Source organism: Bactrocera oleae, chromosome 5 (genome assembly GCF_042242935.1).
Source record: "Bactrocera oleae isolate idBacOlea1 chromosome 5, idBacOlea1, whole genome shotgun sequence".
Taxonomy (NCBI): domain Eukaryota; kingdom Metazoa; phylum Arthropoda; class Insecta; order Diptera; family Tephritidae; genus Bactrocera; species Bactrocera oleae.
The window spans coordinates 9,469,548-9,490,336 of NC_091539.1; the positions used below are offsets into that span (position 1 = coordinate 9,469,548).

The window sequence follows — 20,789 nt, forward strand, 5'->3', positions numbered from 1 at the left end:
TTGGTTTTAGTGACTGTTTGGCTGCTACTGCGGCAGATGTGAGCACTTGTGAGCGTCGTTGAATGCAATGCGTCAAAATAAAAGCAATTAGATGCAACTAAGGTAGTTGCGGCAGTTGTGGCACTTGAAAGTAACTGTTTGTTGTTGTAGTCAACTGCAACTGCTGCTATTATTTGTCAGTCAAGTCTTTTTATTAAAAAAGTTTTTTTTTTTTAATAACAGCAAATTTTTGATAACTAGTTCTTGGCTAGTACCGTTGTATTCTAGAATTACCTAGTTATATTGAGACCGGTTTGTCACCAGTTGCATAATATTAAAATTATGGACTTAGGTTAAAAAAATTACAAACTTCACAAATCTGTAATAAAATATATTACAGTGACGATTTGCTTTTGCAAATTAATCTTTCTGTGCTACTATTGCATAGTAGTTGCTTTTAAACCAATTTTTGCAATTAAAATGTAAATTCGTGCATACATTTTAATTGCAAAAATGTGCTTAACTAGTTATTAGCGACTACTGCCTAACTAGTGTTTGCATGACTGAAAATTTAACTAGTGTTTTAAGCCTAGTTTCAAAGTATATGTAAAAGTCGAAGATATGTTTTCTCAAGATATATTTTCGTAAGTAACCGCAACTACTTTCTAACTAGGTATAATATGATTGAAATACTAACTAGTTATTTAAAGACTAGTTTGTAGCTAGTTGTAAAAACTCACGATATATTTTTGAGATAAAGTAATGATAATATAAAGTAATAAATAAGCGACTAGTTGCAAAGTACTACTTATTGAGACTAGAAGTGTGCAGACCACTTTGTAAGCAGTTGTAAAACGCGTATTAGCGTGGTGTGATAAAAATATTAGCGCTGAGGAGTGCGTAAAATTATTAGTGATGTAATTAAGAGAAAATAACGGTAAACCAATATACAACAAAAAATTTGCCTGGTATTGCAACAACAACTGCATAAAAAGTAACAATCACAATAATTATCAAATAATTTTATAACTATAAATAATAGCTGGAATGTTTTGTTGAAAGCGCATACAATGTTGCTAAGGAATTGTATATCTATATATATTAGTATATGTATGCATTTATATAATGACGTATATATGAAAGATTCAATCAATTTGCTTTAACTGATATTTAACGGTGTTGCACGACTGCGCAGCAATGACCGCAATGATTTTTCATAAACTGGCATTTCACTAAAGCAATTCGCAGCATTTGTAATTATTTTCTTGCACATGACAGACAGACATACCTACATATGTATATACATACATATAATATATACATACATACCATAGTAGCAGATATTTATGATTTAAACATCCTTTTAATTAATGTATTGCCTATTATTCAATCCGAATGCCAATGGCCTCTTTATTATACCGCTCCTGTTCTTTACCCTCACTGCTCAACTTAATCTCTACCTGGCTCTACTAACTCTCCCGCTCTCTTTTGGCAGTCAGCTGCCTTTTGTATTTGCAGCCGTTACTGTTTGCTGTTTTTGTAGCACAAATGTGGTTGTTGTAACATAATGGTTATTGTTGCTTAGACATTGTAATTGCCTTTCCGGCTACATTTAGCCAACTAAGCCACCTGCCGGTTTGGTTTAAGTGCGGCTATCAGGTCACAGAAATTGCACGATCAGCTAAGCTGTGTAGAAAAAGATCAAAAGTCAGCGCTGCCAACGCAATTTAAAATTTATTGCTGATGCTGTCGAAACTACCAGTTTTGTTGGATGGTTTTATGAATTGTTTTTATTTATAGAAAAGAGGTTTGTTATAGTATTGGATCAGGGTTTAAATTCGAAAATGATATATTATTGTATTTATTGCTGAGTTTTAGCGGATTTCCTGAAAGACCTATCAATTTCGAAGCCAATAAAATGCCTAATAGTTTATTCAAACACCGGTAAGCTCACGGCAATAATACCAAGCTTGTTGGGAGCTCTTTCTGCCTGTTAAAGAAAGGTTACACGCTTAGTCTGTGTGTTCTCGCTCAAACTCAGGTTGTATAAGTACCTATACATAACAGTTCTCTCTCGAGCTGCTAAAGATGAGAATAAAGCTGCTGACCTTTTTTTCAACTCTGGTAGTTTTAAATTTCAGGATTTGTTTCAAGATATTGACTTGGAGCTGGGACTTCATGTGTCAGAATAAACTCATTAGCCAACATCGTTGAGAAAATGTACCAAAAACTTATGTAAGCCGCTTAAAGCTCTGCAATCTCAATATATGATAGGTTCGTCTTCTCGCTGCCGTCCTGAGATTCAGCTACTCGCGGATTCTGTTGAGTTCGTTTTTTCATAATATGTTGTAAAGCAGAGGTAGAATCAATTGTGAAGCATCGCCACTTTAATATTCAATGAATTTTTCTGTGGCTAAAAGATCCACACATTTGTAGAAACACTCACACGCTCGCCTAGTACAGTCATCTTATATATAAATCGAACCTTGTAAAAATCCTTCAATATTTTAATGATGTTGAGGCTGTTTCATCGTAAGCTCAACAGTAATTCCGTGAACCTTTACTGCGGAAGAAATCCTGCACTATTGTCTTCCTCTCTCAAAACAGTTGGTTTGTTTTTAATGTTTTCAGAATGAGTTCTTGGGAAAATCTAGCCAGCTCAAGTATCGGTTTTATAATGTTTAACAGTTATAAATATAGCCATGCCATTGGAATTCCTAAATAACATTTTAAATTCTGGAGCTATTGGATTCCAGAGTTGATGTTTGATAACGCTGAGACCTCATACTGAATAAAGTCGGAGCTGCATATTCCTTGAGAAAATACCTTGTTTCGAGGTAATAATTCCGATAGTACTGTTGTATGGATAATTTTTTGTGTATTGCTATCTTATGGCCGGTTTTTTGCTGATTCAAAGCGATTTTGGGGTAACTAACTAAGAAATAGCTCCCAGCTTCGTCAAAGTTGTGAAAGTTTCCTTGAATGGTTTCAAGACCCCCTAAGAAAATATGGAATAAATGAGTGCAAGCAGAAAAACAGCTTAACCGCTTATCGCAACAAAAGATTTAAATTAAAAAGCGCAGAGTGGAATAAAATAAATAAAAAATGCAAGGTTTTTTTGCACTATCTTGCTATAAAGTGCAACATAAGCGCTTCAAAATAAGTAGCAGCCTCATTAAAGGCTCAAACGCCTGACGCCAGCGCGTAGACAGAGCATCGATTGGCTCGAAATACGCAGACGGCGCGGCACGCGTGCGCTTTGCACAATCACAAATCAGCGATAAATAATGCAAAGATAATAGAGAATGAAAATGGTGAATGTTGCAATACGCACACACACACACATAGATACGCATTAACGCAAGGCATTTATTATTCGCTCATTCAAAGTATTGCAACAATGTAGAGCAATGAGCGCGTAGAAATGCAATATGCAGGCACATACATACATACATAACAATGACGTGCAAATGAAATAATTACAACAACAAAATGTGTTGTAAGCTAAAAAAAGTTCGTAATTAAAACACTGTCTGGCTGATTGCGCTTATTGCAACAATACAGCATAAGCTTATTGATAAATTGCACAGCAGGTGCTGGCTCAAGTGGCAAGTTGCCACATTTGCGTGCAGCATAATTTGTGTAGCGAATAGCAAAAAACAAGTCAGTGTATATTTTTTTTTTCTATGTTTTTTTTTTTTTTTGTGTAATGATTACCTTTTTCACTAGTCTGGTAACACTTGGTAGTCTAAAAGTTTTAATGGACTTTCCCAATCGACGCATGCAAACTAAGTAGACACTTAATATGTGTTTTGTTTTAATACCAAGTATCATTTATCAACAGTCTGGCAACACTGGGAACCCTAAAAATTTCAATAGAGTTTTTGTTTTGACTCAAACAATAAATGCAAACTAGTTAGACACTTAACAAGTTTAGTTATATTTATACCAAATCGCTTTTCCATTAGTATGGCAACACTTTTGAGTCTAAAAATTTGAATATACCTTTTATATTAACTCAAACGAGCATGCCAACTGTATAGACCCTTAGCATTGTTTATTTTAGTTATATCAAGTTACTATTTATATTAGTCTGGCAACGCTTTGCAGTCGATAAAATTTTTATAGACCTTTATTGTTGACGCTATCGACGCATGTAGACTGAGCAAACGCTTACCATGGTTTATTTGTGTAGAATATTTCAATGTAGATTTAACGAGACTGAAGAGCATTCTTCCGAACTTTCTCTCTCACTCTTCACTTTCCACGCAGAGCTACGCTGGAAATTATTTCAAAAATTTTACAACAAGGAGGTATTTATGAAAATCGATTAAACATTAATGGGTGGAAGTTCATTCGGAGTAAACTCTACACAGATTTATAAGCATTGGGTCAATTGGAGACTTTTATATACAAAATAACCAATCAGAGCAAAGACTACACTAAAGCTAAGTGAACATCCTAAATGCTTAATATAACCACAAAAACGCGCGGTAACAGTAGAAACCATTAAAAAAACTATAAAAAGTTGAAGTAAGAAGAAGAAGTAGGCAGAAGAGCGCACTTAAAAAATATGATGCGAAAACACGGCAGCAAGAAATTGCAATAAATGCATCAGAAAGTAGTGCAAAACGCACTAGCAAGCGTTCACTTAAAGTCTATACCAGCAAAGAGGTTAGGTTTTTTTTCTTTTTATATGTTTTTGTTTATGTTTTGATAAATTTTCTTCACGGCCCGGCAGCTGTTGGTAGAGTACAACAAGCTAACACACAAACACACTGATATAGCTATGTACATTTATGCATATGTATTTCCACATTAATAAAATTGCACTACAACAACAAATTGCTGTGTAGCAACACTTGTGCTGTGAAGTGGCCAAGCGGCGAATGCGCCAGCACATTTTTGGAGCAGGCCAAGTGGTTGATTGTTGTGTTGATGTGCTTGTTGAGTTGTTGGTGTTGTAGAGTTGCCATTTTTTGGTTGGTCTATATGTTTTTGATGCTTTTATGTACTTACTTAGAACATGCGCTTGAGGGGGTTTTCTTAAATATATTCAACAGCTGCTGATAAGAAACAAAAAAATAAAATCTTATAAAAGTATTTTCGAGTTTCAATATGTATGCACAAAATAAAAGTATTTTTAAAATAATTATTTTTTGAATATTTAAAAAATATTTTTAAAATAATTGTTTTTGAATACTATATTTGTAAATATTTTTATTTTGTTTTTCATTGAATTTTTTTTTTATTGAATATTTTAGAGCCATACACATCATTAATTAAAATTGACTGGTATGCTTGCGCAATTTTTCTTATAATAAAATAAAAATATAACTCAATATAAAAAGCAATGTTTCTGTTAAAAAAAAAAGAATTTTATAAATATAAAAAAATTATTATAGAATTTAATTAAAAATAATTTTAGATTTTAATAATTTTTTTATGTGTTACTTATTTAGTTTATAAAGAAATTATAATGTATGTGCTTTGATGTAAAGGTATATTTTTTTTATAAAAAAAAAACTGGAGATTTTAATTCTGTTAATAAAAGTTTATATTATTTTTTAAATTTCAAAATAAAATTAAATGTTAATTTTTATAAAAAATTATATTATTACAAAATAAATAAGCCATAAAAATACTAGATGATTTTTATAAAAAAAATTTATCAAAACATTTATGAGAATTTCGTATTAATTAAATATTTGCTAAAATATTTAAAATTTTATTCCATTGATATAGAAAAATTTGAAATTATTTATAAAACATGTTATGCTTTTTTACACTATAATTTTTTCGTTTTAATTATTTTTGGCTTAATTTTTTTATAGACATTTTCTTATAAAATTTGTTTGTTCGATTTTTATTAATTACCTGTAAAATTTATATTATTTTTACAATTTAAAAAAAAAAAATAAATATTTACAATTATTGTTTTAATGAAAACAATAGTCATAATAATAACACTAAAATAGCATTAATACTTCAAAAAATCGTAAAAATTAAAATAATTTTTTATGCACACAATTATATTAAAAATTTTCAAGAAATTAAAAAAAATAATAATTACAATGTTAGCTTTTTGTAATTTTCACAAAAAATTAAAAATAATATTAATAATAAAAAAGCTAATTTTAATAATAAAAAGTTTTAAATTATAATTAAAATGATACATTTTATACCTATATATAATTATTTATTAAAATTTTAGATATTTCCAAAAAAGCATTTGAAATTTGTGTTTATCTATGGTGTACAAAAATTATAATAGAAATATTTCCATACCGAAGTGGAGTCCTATATAAATTATGTCCAAATCTCGCTTGACCTACGTGCCTCTTCTGGGTCCTTACTACGTTCAATAAGTGGTTTGGCATTTCAGCATGCCATTTTTTATTGAATCACAACTTCTTGTTTTGTTTATTTGCTCACGCATATTATTAGTGTTGTTGTCATTTAGTACTGTTGTTTTTGCTGTTGCAAAAGCGCCTGCGGTTGGCATGCCTTATTTGCTTTCAATTTGTAATAGCTCGTTTGGCATGCCAACATTCTTTGTGGTCCTTAAATGCAGAAATGTGTTCATATCCACATATATAAATACATATGTATATACTTGCATATATATGTGTATTTGTGAATACATATATAAATATCTACATATTTTCATACATATTTATAAACACACTCTTCAATAATTTGCGTGCGCTGCAAGTCGCTTGGTCGCACCAATACTTACATACACATACACACTGAGACATACATTTACATATCGCGATAAATGCCTGCATATCTACTTTACATATACCTATATAAATATATAAATATGTATGCATACTTTTATGCCTTTTTGCCTTCGTGTCTGCTTGGCGTGCGCTGCCTGTTGCCCTTTGGATGCTGCTGATATAGCCATTGTCCATTGCTATTGCAATAAATTCCTCGGTATCTACCGCTGTGTCTGCATGCAAAATATGTTTACCCTTCGCTGGAATTTATATTTATATTTACATATTTAATTTGTTTTGTTTTCACGCTGTTTAAAATTTATAAAATGCACTTAAATGCTAATACCAAATTGAAAAGCAACAAAAGTCGCATGCGATTTTTTCTCCTTAACTGGAACTAGTTGTTGCTTGCTTAGTTAAGATGAGTCACTTCGGTGTAGGGTGATTCATTTTGGAATTCCAAACATTGAAATTTAGTGCACAAAGTTGTTTTTTTTTTGCAAATATTATATAGATATGTTATTATGTACTCGTATGTAGGTATATATTTTATCACTTTTCGATGAAATCACTAAAAAGCCGCCGAATTCCATCGCTATCTACATTCATAGTCTTATCAATATTAATTTATGAGAAAAATTAACCTATTTTATATGAAAATTCTTATCTGTTACTGAAAAAGTGGATTTTGATTGATAACATTTTTTTTTAATTTGAATTATATTACAAACGTAGTAAAACAAACCATTTTATTATTGCTTTATTTGAAGTTACATTTCTACTTTTATTAATTTTTTTTTCTTTATTTCAAAATCAAGTAAACTGTCTTTCCATTTACAAAATTATTTCATGATATAAATTTTCTAAAATCAATTTCTACACAATTTATTACATGTTTATTCATGCATAATGACAAATTCTTGCAATTAGTGACAAAATAATGCAAGTTTACTGAAGTAATAATTTTAATAAATTATTTATAATAAAAACAAATGATTTATACTAAAAATACTGAAGTTTTAAAAATATAAAATATATAAATAAAAAAATATAAAAATGTAATAAATTAAATTAAAGAAATGTTAAAATGTAATGTATGCTTAAAAATGTAAAAGTGACATAAAAATTAATAATACCTTAAAGTGTTAGAAAAACTTAAAGAATTTCAAAAGAAAAACATTTAAAGGGAAAAAATTTAAGTTTGCCGGAATAATAATCTAAACAAAGTAATAATAATAAAATTAAAAAAAAAAATCAAATTTTTGCAAAAAGTGAGAAAAACCAAAAATTATACCACCAATTATAATTTAAATAATGTTATTATACAATATTAAAATTTAGTAATAATAAAAATCAAATTTTTAATTAAAAAACAAAAAAAAATTAATATAAAAGTTACAAAAAAATTTATAAAACCAAAACTTTTTTATAAAAATGAAATAATCGCAAAAAACAATTATATAAAAATTACAACAAAATTTATATCGTGTAATTATTAGAAAAATATACTTGGAAAAAGTGAAAAAATAATGCAAGTTTGGTGGAATACTAAAACAATTATAGTAATATAAATTATTTATAAAGATATTATAAAATACATTTAATAATAAAAAATTAACCAAAAAACTTTTTAAAAATCTCAATTAATAAAAAACGGTTTTTTATAAAAACTACATACAAAAAAATAAAACTAAATATTTGAGAAAAAAGTTAAAGAACTTTAAATAAAATAAAACGTTTATAAAAATTAACAACAAAGTTTATATAAAAATTTAATATAATATAGACATGTTTATTTACAGTATATATGTATATATAAAATTCCAAAAAAAAAAATTAATATTTATATGTATTATTATTTTTTTATTGAAGAAGGACTATAGATCATTTTCATAGAGTCTGTCTTAACAGTTTATCACTTTATCACTCAAAATTGTTTACCCAGTCACGGTTTTTAAATTTCAGCCTAAATGTAGGCAGCATTTAATTTTTAAACGTCTAAGTTTTAACGTCTTAAACGTCTATGCATATATATTTAAATTATTTTTATAAAAACATTATAAAATAAATTAAAATAAAATGTTCGAAAATGAATGAATCAGAAAATCACAAAAAATACATACAAGTATATGAAAAAAATCTAAAATTGATTATAAGAATAATTATTTTAATTAATATTTATTTAAAAAAATTTACAGCATTTCAGAGTCGGTTCTTCACTTTTTCACTCCAATTTTTTCTATATAGAGCCTAATTGTTAACAACACTTATTTTTTTTAATACATAAAACAATGTTGACTTTACACTGTTGAAACATTGCCTACCATAAGGCGCTTTAAACAATACTTAGCCGATACGCATAGCGACTTAAGTCAAAAATATCTCAACAAAAATACTTAGTTTCGGAATTTAGTAAATAATAGTGAAAAATACTTCAAAAAATGATTTTACAATTACAAATATTTTTTAATGTTTTTTTTTAAATTGTTTTTTTAAGTTTTGATAATATTTGTTAATTTTTTGTTATTTATTTTTTTTGTATATTTTTTATTTATTTTTTTGAATATATTTTTTATATTATTTTTATCTTTTTTATATATCTGATGTTATTCTGTATTTTTTTTATTTATTTAAAATTTTTTTTTTTAATTTTTATGTTTTATTTATTTATTATTTATTTATTATTCATTTATTATTTATTTATTTTTTATTTTTATAAATGGTATTAGAAATTAATAAAATAATGAGATAGAAAGAAAGTAAATTAAATTTAAAAATTTTTTATTTTGAAAAGTTCAAAAATTTTCATTTTCTAAAACTTGCACTTAGATGGCGGGCTTATATGAAAAAAAAAATAAAAACTAATTAATATAAAATTGTATTTTTATTTACATATATACATATGTATATATATTTCTTTTCAACATATACTAATTCCAATATTTTTTCCTCTCCAACTCTACTTGCAGACACTTCATATGAGAAGGCTTGCAGGCGTGGCTCCGCACCAGCGACACCCATATTGGGTCAGAAGCAACAGCAACAAGAGCATAATACAACCTCAAGATTTACGAATTTCTTTTCAAAACGGTAAGTGCACGAAAGAAAGCAGTAAATAATTGATGATTGAGAGACACATTTTTCACACGCGCTAAGGTTACATATGCCATAGTTAACTACAGACCCTGGTAGTATAGGCAGAACAGACTCGTTTTTCTTTAAGAATAATAGAATATCTTAATTCGTGTTTGCTGGGTCATCGATCTTATTCTATCGTATGAGTGAAGGTAATTAGGGTATTAGTGGGGATTCAGTGATGAAATTTGTTCTGAAAGACGAAGTTTCAATGTCCAACCAGGAATGGTAGATGTTGTGCCTTTATATCAGATCTCTATATCATAGAACCGGTTGAAAGAGATTTTTCAATGGCTTCAGTAAGGGCAAAATTAGAGACTCTCTCACTTAAAGCAGCGCCAGTATCCAGGTAGGTAGGTAGGTAGGTAGAGTGGTTATTTACGACACACCTAGACCTTTAGTAGGTCCATTGTGATATCACCGGAACCAAACCCCTCCTTCTATTCGTTTCTCTCTAAACCACTACGTGCTTCTGATGTACTTAATCAGTATGTCAAGCTTTATCTGTGCCACTACCACTGAGACGTCGTCAAGCCATCGCCAGTATCTAAGTTTTTGTATCAAAATTCGGCTCTTTACGAATTCCTTCGTAGTTGCACTGGCAACTCTCTCTAATTGGTTGCTTAGAATATCCAGTTCCCTTTGGTAGTTAAGTTGTCTTTAGTTGTTTAAAAAACCAAACCATAATTTTCAAATTCTTAAACATTTATAAGTGTCTTACAATAATTTATTTTTAGAACGAATATATCTAAATCCAATACTCGCGTTTCAAGCATCAATAAATTAACCGTTATATGCAAATAAATATCACTGATATGTATCTAAGTGCCACTAAACTCACTCATATTTGCATAATATCGCTCAAATAATTCCCTTCATTTAACCACCAGTCCGACATTTTGACAGCTGATATGTGGCAAATGCAACTTTTTCCGTTTCACAACAACAACCACAACAAAACAATAACAATAAAAATTGAGTGCTCTTGCATTAGACATGCCACATTGGCGCACCTGTCGCCAAGTGCCTGAGGGCAGTTATATATGCACACACGCCTTTAAATTGCATGTGAGCATTACAACAACAATAGCAAAAATAGCAAAAACATAAAAAGTAAATAATAATAAGTGTAGTATTGTGCCGCATTGGCAACGCTAACGGTCAATTGATTGGCAAAATGTCATGTAAAAGCATTTCTACTTCCGTGCGCACTGTGCGCACAGCATATATTATTTTGGTTTTTGTTTTTCCATACCCTTCATACTTTCAATATTGCTATCACATTAGTTCGTTTTTATTTTTCTACTTTTCTTCCTCGCAAATAGTTTGCAATACTTGCAACTTTTATGTGCAACTTATTTTTTATGAGCGCAATGCGACATTGTAAATTTGCCACATGCAATAAACACATATGTATATGTATATACATATATAGCAAGATGTGTGCGCTTGTGCAAGTGTTTGCGAAATTTTGCACTTGGGCGCCATAAAAATGTCCAAACAAACCACTGGCACACAATAAATATAAATAGCAACGGCCATTGCATGCCGCTTGCAGCGTCAACAAAGCGCATGGTTGCCATGACAATGCGCCAGCATTGAATTTATAATGCAGCAATTGCAAAATAAAACAAGAAAACAAAAACAAAAATTACATTGCAAAACATTGCCAATTTCCATGCAATTCTGCTGGCGAAGTCACTGAACTAACTAAACTCTAAACTCTGCTGCATTGACGCCCTTTCCGCCTTCCGCCGAAACTACACACCTGCTGCTGTTGCAATTGCCAAGTTTTCCAATCAAACTTTTGCTTTTGTGCAATCTAAGTTTTATCGCACTCTCTCGTGTGATTGCTACGCTATTGCCTTTCTCTTTCACCGCTCATTTTTACGTTTACAGTTAGCTGTTGGCATACAATTGTCAGTTGTCATGTTTACTTGTGCTTGACATTTGATTGACAGTTCGGTGCATACTTTGCAGCAATTTTTGCTTTATTGCTCGGCTGCCTAGTTGAGTAACTGCGATTACCGCATTTCCGTAGCAGTTTTGCTTAGGCACTCAATTTGTAGTTGGGAGGCTTGCCAATAAGCAGTGTGACACACTGAAGTCATTGATTGCATTTACATTTCGTATGGAGGCCATGAAACACAGCTGAATGAGTTGGCGGCTGGTTATAACATACTAAAGTAGTTTCATGACAAATAATGTTGCTCAAAAGTGTTCCGAACGAAACAGATCTAAGTATTGGGTTTGTGGATTCAATCCCAAAAGAAACGCGGCAATAATGAATCAAGCGTTGTCATGATGTAAAATTATTGCCTCGTGTCTAGTCGCAAATTCCGCGTAGCGTTCACCATTAATAGTTTCAACCGGTTTTAGAGCACGCTCTTATGATCCCACCAAATACAGATATTCGACTTTGCCGTAGATTTGGCTGGTTGTCCAGATTTCATTTATGACTTTTGCTTTTATAGTTGTAATGGATCCATTTTTCGTCACTAATCACAATCCGATGAAAAAACGACTCCTTTTTGTAGCGTTCAAGCAATATTTTAAACTTATTTTCACAAACGAATACAAAATTAATGATTAAAACTTTTTTAACCTATAAAGAATACGATTTGATAAAAAAAATAGCTTTATATTTTGCACAAACCAAAAAAATATGACATTTTGATTTCGAACGTGTAAACACGTTTTACATCCATAAAAAAAAGTTTGCGCAAAATCGTTTGCACAAACGTATACCATTTTTTTTTTACCTATAACCAACAAGAGTACACTTGAATAAAAAATCTCTTGACAAAAAGAAAATGTTGCGCCAACTTGTTTGCAGAAACCAATAAAAAAAATTTATGACCTTCGAAATTCCATAGCCTAAGCAAGAAGATTTTGTTTCATGGATTTATAAAAAAAAAAGTTTGCGCAAGCTCTTAAACATTTTTTTCTAACATTGCGATAAGCATAGTTGATATTTACAAACTCCAAACTTTTAACTTTACTCCATAGTTACAATATTTTTACGCCATCACAGTTTGCGCAAACTTTCATAAACTTAGTTTTGTAAAATTTAAGATTTGCATTATTTTTTTGTTTCCTTGACCTCACTTAATTTATTGTGTCCTTTTTTGTACGCAGATCAAATCCACTCAAACGTACAAAGTCAGTTACCAAATTGGAACGCACCAAAAGAGGCTCAGGTGGCTTACGCGGCTCGCGTTCACATGAGAGCTTGCTCTCTAGTCATGCAGTAATGTCGTCGATCGGTAAGTTTTAACACATTTTCTACTTCTTCGCCATTGTATCAACTAAATAATATCTTTCGTCATACAGATCTCTCCTGCACCGGTGCCGTTGGCGTCGCGCCCGTGCATCAATCGGTGCTCGGCCGCCGGCACTGTTTTCAAGTGCGCGGTGGTCCGCGTGGTGAGCGCTACTACGCTTGCGGTTCGCGACAAGAGCGCGATCTGTGGATTTACTCGCTGCGCAAATCCATATCGCCAAATGCAGAACACACGCGCCACACAGACAACTCGCTTAAAATGTGGATCTACGAAGCTAAGAATTTGCCACCAAAGAAGAAATATTTCTGCGAACTACACCTCGACAAAGCTTTGTATGGACGCACTAGCGTGAAGCTGCAAACCGATTTGCTATTCTGGGGTGAATATTTCGATTTTCCCGATGTGCCCGACATCAATGTGATCACAGTGAATGTATTCCGCGAGGTGGAGAAGAAGAAGAAGCGCGATAAGCATATGTTTGTTGGGTCGGTAAAGATACCGATACACGAAGTGACATCGCGCATATTCTCCGAGGACTGGTATCCGATACTAAGTGAGAAATCTAACGACAGCTTGAACCGCAACGGCAAAGAGGTGACGCCGACGTTGCGCATCAAGTGTCGCTTCCAAAGCACCGACATACTGCCGATCAATGTGTATGCCGACTTTCTCGAGTATTTAAAGAATAATTATAAGCGCGTTTGTGAAACGCTCGAGCCGGTGATCGGTGTGAAAGCCAAAGAGGATATTGGACAGGCGCTCGTCTTGCTAATGCACGCACAAGGCTTAGCCGGCGCTTTTCTAACCGATGTGGTAGCATTGGATTTGCTACGCGTTGGCGATCAGCGTCTCACATTCCGCGGCAATTCGTTGGCGACCAAAAGCATGGAAGCTTTTCTGAAACTAACTGGCGAACAGTATTTGCAGGACACGCTTTCAGCGCCAATCAACGAGATTATACAATCCGATCGCGACTGTGAAGTGGATCCGACAAAGGCAAGCGGCTCGCTGCAACGACAACAGGCCTCGCTACGCGCCGCCGTGCGCAGCGCTTGGCAATGCATCTACGAGTCGCACAAACATTTTCCACAGCAGCTCCGCTCATGCTTTGCGACTTTCAGAGAGCGCTTGCAGCAGCTGGGCCGCCAGGATATGGCGGATAATCTTATATCGGCGTCCATCTTTTTGCGCTTCTTGTGTCCGGCTATACTGTCGCCAAGCTTGTTTAATATAACCAATGGTGAGTAAACAGTACATGCCTATATTTTGTTCCATTTATTAAAAAAAAAAATTTTATTACAGAGCTGCCCTCCGCGCGCGCCACACGTAATTTAACGCTTGTCGCCAAGACGCTGCAAACTTTGGCGAACTTCACACGCTTTCAGGGCAAGGAGAGTTTTATGGAGTTTCTCAATGACTTCCTCGAGCAGGAAGCTCCACGCATGAAAGAGTTCTTGCAACAGATCTCCACGCGCCCCGAACATGCCGCGCCCGAGTCCATACTCGACTGGGCCGGCTATATTGATCAGGGCAAACAGCTTTCCATTTTGCATATATTGCTTAGCGAGAGCATTAGCAAGCTGCCGGAAGCGCGTCAGCACGAACTTGATCCACTACAGCATATCTTAGATGAGATCAGCAAAGCCAAAGAGAGCAACAATTTCATGCAACACATGCCGCACATGTGTCCCACCTCGCATACGCCCACTGAGAACCAGGAGAACCGTAATCCCGAGGATATGGCTATGCAGGTGCAGCAACAGCAGCAACAACACCAGCCCATACAGCATCAAGCACAGTTGGCGCAGCCACAGCATGCGGTCGTCACAAAGCCTATGTCGGCGGAGCGTGGCATCATGCGCGGTGTCTTGACGCCCAGCTCATTGGAGAAGAACATTTTCCGCTACAACGATCCCACGGTCAATGCGCTGTTACAGCAACAACAACAGCAGCAGCAACAACACGCGCATGCGCATCAACTGCAGTCACAACATGTAATGGGCAGCAATAGCGCGCTTGACAAGCGCCACTCGAATTCTCAAAGCTCCATCGCCGGCGGCTACATGAGCACACAACTACAGCATGCGCAATCACAAAGCTCGCTGACTTCGTCATCGATTAATGGCGGTGGCGGCAGCAGTCACAATCTACTCACCAATGTGCAGCATCATTGTCCGCCTGCGCCCGCTGCCAGCGCCAGCAATACCATTGAGAGATTGCATATGGGCGGCGGCGGCGGCAATGCGCATTACTACGGTCTCATGGGTAATAGCAATGGCAACATGAGCTCGTCGCTGGCTAGTAGCAGCAATTTGAGCAGTCACAATGGCAACGACAGCGACGGCACCGCCGCTGGCATGTTGCGCGCCACTACACTGCCGCGCGGCAACAACAATAATTACGATGAGTTGGCTAACGGTGAGTTTATACAAATATCCGGTTTGGACTCAAACAGCGCCTTTGTGCGCAAGTCTCCCACGCCGCTGCTGAAGGGTAACGCCGCATTGTTGCAGCAACAGCAGCAGCAGCAACAGCGTCAGAAGCTACACAACTCGAATGTGAGCTTGGTATTGAATGAGCGCACGCCAAGCAAATTGAATTTAGGCATACCTGATCACAGCAGCGCTTCCACACCGCTAGCACACAAGCTGCCCGCATACCAAAGACCGCCGCCTGCAGCAGGCGCTCATATGCACGCTTCGCGCGACTCCAATCCGCACCCAAATATGCCAATGAATCTGGAAGATCTAGATGATCTCTTTAAGTACGCCGAGGAGCACGCAGTGGTAGGTGAGGTGGTAACTTCCGCGACGCACGCTGTCGGCCAACACGGCAAGAACGCACGTGAGCAGCTGTCGGCTAAAAGCAGTCACTGCTCGTCGGGTTATCAGAGCATCGCCACGAATCCGCCGTCGCAGTCGTCGAGCCCCATCGAACAACAGCAACAGCAGCAACAACAACAGTTACAACAACAAAAAAACGTCGGTGGCAATACGCCACTCGCTTTCAAAAATCCCACATACCAGCTACAGCAGCAACAATCGACGAACAGCGCTGCGCCGGCGCATCATCACCACCACCATCATCATCATCAGCGTGTCAACTACAGCAGCGGCTTTCACGCCGGCACCAATGGCCAGCAACAATCGGCGCATCAACAGCTGTTCGGTTCTGGCGCCGCGCAACGTCCGAAACCACACGGTGGCGGGCTTGTCGCAGCGCGCGCCGCGCTATTGAACAACGGCGGCGCGCTCACACCCTCATCCTCAGACGAGCGCCTTTCCACTGACAACTACCATGGCTTTGGTGGCGGCAACGGCATCAATAAGCTTATGAAATCGCCCTCACATGGACATTTAGAGGCACAGCGCTCGCTCAGCGGTGGCAGCAGTTCATCTTCGTCGGGCGCTAATATAGGCTTAGGGCCCATTTCAATGCAATCCAACACAAGTGGCGCACGCATGCCGCGCACTAATCCGCAATTTAAACGTGAAGATAATTACGGTCCACTTAATGGCAGTAGCAGCGGCAGTTATATGCCAGCCGCCGTGGCGGCTTCGAACGCCGTGAGTGGCCTGTTTAGCAATAGCGGTTTTGGCAAGCCGAGCAATGGCTTAGCGCACAATAGCGCGAATATAAGCGGACGTTATCAGCGACGCTTGAGCTTGGACTCAGCGCGCACGCTATCAGACAGCTCCACAGACACAGAAGGTAAGAAAATTTAGCGCGCTTCGAAATTGTATATATTGTATTTATTTAATTTCTCGTTTTATAGGCCACTGCGCGCCACATGAAGGCAAGCGTCGTCGTCAGCCGCGTGCACACACAAACTCCGGCAATCATCAGCAACACCACATCGCGGCCGGCAATAGCAGCACAGGCGGTAGCGCTGGCAGCGCCAACAGCGGCAGCTTTGACCAGAATGGCGAAATACAATTGTTGCAAGAAACACTCGACACGCTGCGGCACACGCTCGATCGCGACGAAGCCGAGCTGCGCGACTCCAGCGATGAGTTGTTCGCGCTCAATCGTCACAATAGCGTCAATGGTGGCAGTGGCGGCAGCGGTGTAAGCAATCTAAGCATGCAATCGGAATCAACTATGCGCAGTATTATCGACAGGTGAGTACGCGCGCGCAACATAAGTATGTGTAGAATGTTCGAAAATACATTAATAGTTCGTTTTCGACAACTCTTTCCAGGCTTATCACAATGGAGGAGGAGCTGCGACGCGAGCAGTTGAAAATGTCGTTGGCGCTGTCGCACAAGCAGCGCGTCATCGAAGAGCAGGGTCAGCAAATCGCCGCACTAGATGCCGCCAACAGTCGTCTGCTGAGCGCGCTCACCGCGCTGCGGCAACGCTATGAAACACAGCAACAGCAACAGCAACAGCAGCAACAACAACAGCAAACGAGTTTAGCGGGCGCAAGCGCACAGCAGCAGGCGCAGTAAGTTGGCGTGTGGCGCATGGATAACAGCAGCAGTGCGTAGCATTCGAAGTTATATACATAATTAATTTTTATTCTTAAATTAAATTTATTAAATTATTTACGCGTTAGTAATTAGTGCGCGCCGCAGCGTAAAGGCGGCAGCGAAGTATGAACTTGAGTTGAAGTGGAGAGTAAAAAATAAATAAACAAAGAAATATGGCGATAAGCTTTCATTTTGCGCGCTAAGTGTAAAAAAATATACGTTTCCAAATATTTAGCTTTTAGACGCGTTGCTTGTTTTAAGTTACTTTATGGCTAACAATTTTTTTTTTATATATACTATATGTATTGTATATTCGATTTTTGTTGCGAAACTAAGCTTGTATAATTTTTTAAATTTTAACAACTGCCGTTTTGGACTGTGGTTCTGATTTGTTCTTATTAAATTTTTATTATCATTTATTTTAAATATTTTTTATATTAAATTTTTGTGTTAAAATTTTTTTAAGCATTCTATACATATTAAAATTCAAAACTTACTTTAAAATCATTTAAAAAAAAAATTTTTGTCATTAATTTTTGTAGTTTTATTTTTAATTAAATTTTTGTTTTTTAATTTTTTAACATTTTTTTTTTTAAATATTTTTTAGAAACATTTTTTAAAATAAAAAATTCCGAAAATTTAACTAAAATTTCGCTATAGCATGTTTTTGTGCGTCTTCGGTCTTAAAACTTTTAAAAATTGATTTAAAATTTTTATATATTTATTTTTCACTTCTGCGCCACTGTGCGCATACACATTTGCTTTGCATATATTTTAAACCGTTTTCTATTAAACTGCGCTGCTTTGTTTCAAATATTTATATATGAATTGAAAATTTGTATAATCAAAGAAAAAAGAACAAAACACACACACAAACACACATATGTTTTAAAGTAATTTTTAAAATATTAAGCGTTTACATTTATTTAATCTTTTAGTATTTAAGTGCAACTTTTTAAGTATTCATATTTTAATGAAATTTTTGAAAAATAAAAATAAATAAAAACTATATGAACAAAAATTAAATTTGTGTATAAACAATCAAAAATGCAAAAGAGCTGCAATGAGATTCCAAAAAAAAATATTAAAAAAAGTTTGTAAAAGAGAGTAATGTAAGTTGGGCTTACAAAAGCAAGTGAGGAGAAATAACTGTAAAAGTGGTAGCAAGATTAGCAAAGGCGTAGAAAATATTATATGCAATAAAAGTCAATCCAATAAAAATTTGTAAGTTTGATATTTAAAAAAATTTGGAGGCCAGTTTTAAAAAATTTACTACAAAAATTTAAAATTTAATTGTAAAAATTTTTTTATAAATTTGAATTTTAAATTTAAAAAAATTTGACTAATTTTTAAAAATTTTCAACAAAAATTTCAATATTACTATTCAATTTTATAAGTTTTTTCATTAATAAAGAGTTATTCAAAATGTGTAAGAAATTATGAAACGCATATTTTCGATTTTTTAAAAACAATATATCGGTTTTACAGGAAAATGTATTTTTCGAATTTTACAAATAGCGAACAACAAAAATGATATCTCTAAAATAGTTGTATATAATCAAGGGTGTTGTAGACTCTGATAGTTGTCGGAATCAGAATTGAAACCGATAAAAAAATGTAGTAGGTGTCATGAATTCAGATATTATTGGTTTGACGTTCGAAACAAAAATTGTATCGGTTTTGGGTGTCACGGAAACCAATATTATCGGTTTATTTATTTATTTACAGGTAAATAAGTATGTAAATAATTGCATTTTTTTCACAACATAAAATTAAAAAACTTTAAAAAATTTTAATTTTTTCAAAAACTAAAAAATTTTATTAATAAAAAATTTTCCTTATTTAAATTAAAAATTTTTTTATAATGCAAACAAAAAATTTTACTACTTTTTATTATCAAAAAAAAAAAAAAAACCCGAAAGATTTAAAAATGTATCGAAAAAAAAATATTTTTTAAAGATGCCCAAAAACCCAATTTTTATTTTCAAATATTTTATTCTAATTTTTAATTTTTTAATTTAACTTAAAATTTTTTTAAAAGTATTTTTACTTTTTATTTTTTTTATTTATTAAATAAATTTTTTTTCTGATTATTTCTTTTCATTGATTTTTTTATATTTTTATTTTATTTATTTTTTATTTTTTTTTTATATATTTTTTTCTTTAATTTTTTTAAAATTATTATTAGTTTTACAACTGATAATTTTGTTTTTCTAATTTTTTTTTATTATTTTATTATTTATTAAAAAAATTTTATTAAAAAAACAATTATTTCTATTTATTTTTTTTTTTGTAATTAATATTATATTATTTTTTAATTTTAGTAGTTTCTTCGTCTTAGCAAAATATAAAAATATTAAAGAGAAAATTATGACATCTTCAATAAAATATTTTGTAGTATTTTACATACATACACACACAAATCAAAAACATTTTACCGTAAACCCCTCTCAAACCCAGTACAGATACTATGTAAGTCTCAGTATAACTGTATACATACGAGTATGTAGGTTTAGATTTATATAAAAATAGTAGAGAAATTGTTTATAAACAAAAAGTACACATTTCTTACATTTGTATGTCGAGCACACTCACACAGAACTGGATACAATGCAAGCGCTTGGTTTAAACAATACTATCACATCATATATAAATCGATATATAATCGATAACAATTCGAAAGCTCTCTGTTTAGTCAGTAGTGGTTTTGTCTCGCTTTTGCTTCACTCAAATCAATTGGCGAATACCTACCTATACATACATATATTGTAAGAATAAATACATGCGAATGTATGAGTATTTATTAAACATTTTAAAAACTAGAAAAAGTGTTCTCATTTCCCAATTTGGATAATTGTATCCCGGGTATATAAAGTTCATGCTCTCCAAGCAAGCTAAATAGTTGAGGATTATGAACTCAACTTAGTTTAGAGTAGATATTCAGAGAGACTTTGTGGTCTAAGGGTATCGGAAGTTTCTCAAGCTTTTTGTAGTGTTCTCGTTGTCTTCAAGCCATCAGAGTTTCAAGCGTTGACTTCGAATCTCGAAATTTTCGATTTTATGGTGGGTTAGACATAGAATGAAAGCTCCGAGCATTTTGTTTTTGAATTTTACAATAGAAACTGAACTTAAGTCGGAACTGAGTTTTCTGGAAGTGGTAAGTCTGTCCCATCATATCTCAGTGGTTCAAATTT

The 20,789-nt window shown here is 33.9% G+C and overlaps 1 protein-coding gene across 9 annotated transcripts in view; it reads left to right on the plus strand.

The window, feature by feature from the left end:
* raskol (Ras GTPase-activating protein raskol) overlaps positions 1 to 17,767 on the plus strand; it is a 238,876-nt gene extending 221,109 nt beyond the window's left edge. For 5 of the 9 annotated variants that reach the window (XM_070110496.1, XM_070110497.1, XM_070110494.1 and 2 more), the window contains 6 exons: positions 9,674 to 9,794; positions 12,978 to 13,105; positions 13,173 to 14,363; positions 14,426 to 16,834; positions 16,899 to 17,244; positions 17,301 to 17,767. In XM_070110496.1, the coding sequence (XP_069966597.1) occupies positions 9,674 to 9,794; positions 12,978 to 13,105; positions 13,173 to 14,363; positions 14,426 to 16,834; positions 16,899 to 17,244; positions 17,301 to 17,574 (4,469 nt within the window). In that variant the 3' untranslated portion in view covers positions 17,575 to 17,767. The remainder of the gene's footprint in view (positions 1 to 9,673; positions 9,795 to 12,977; positions 13,106 to 13,172; positions 14,364 to 14,425; positions 16,835 to 16,898; positions 17,245 to 17,300) is intronic. The other 4 variants (XM_070110498.1, XM_070110499.1, XM_070110500.1 and 1 more) reach the window with 1 other exon arrangement.
* Positions 17,768 to 20,789: the final 3,022 nt, after the last annotated feature.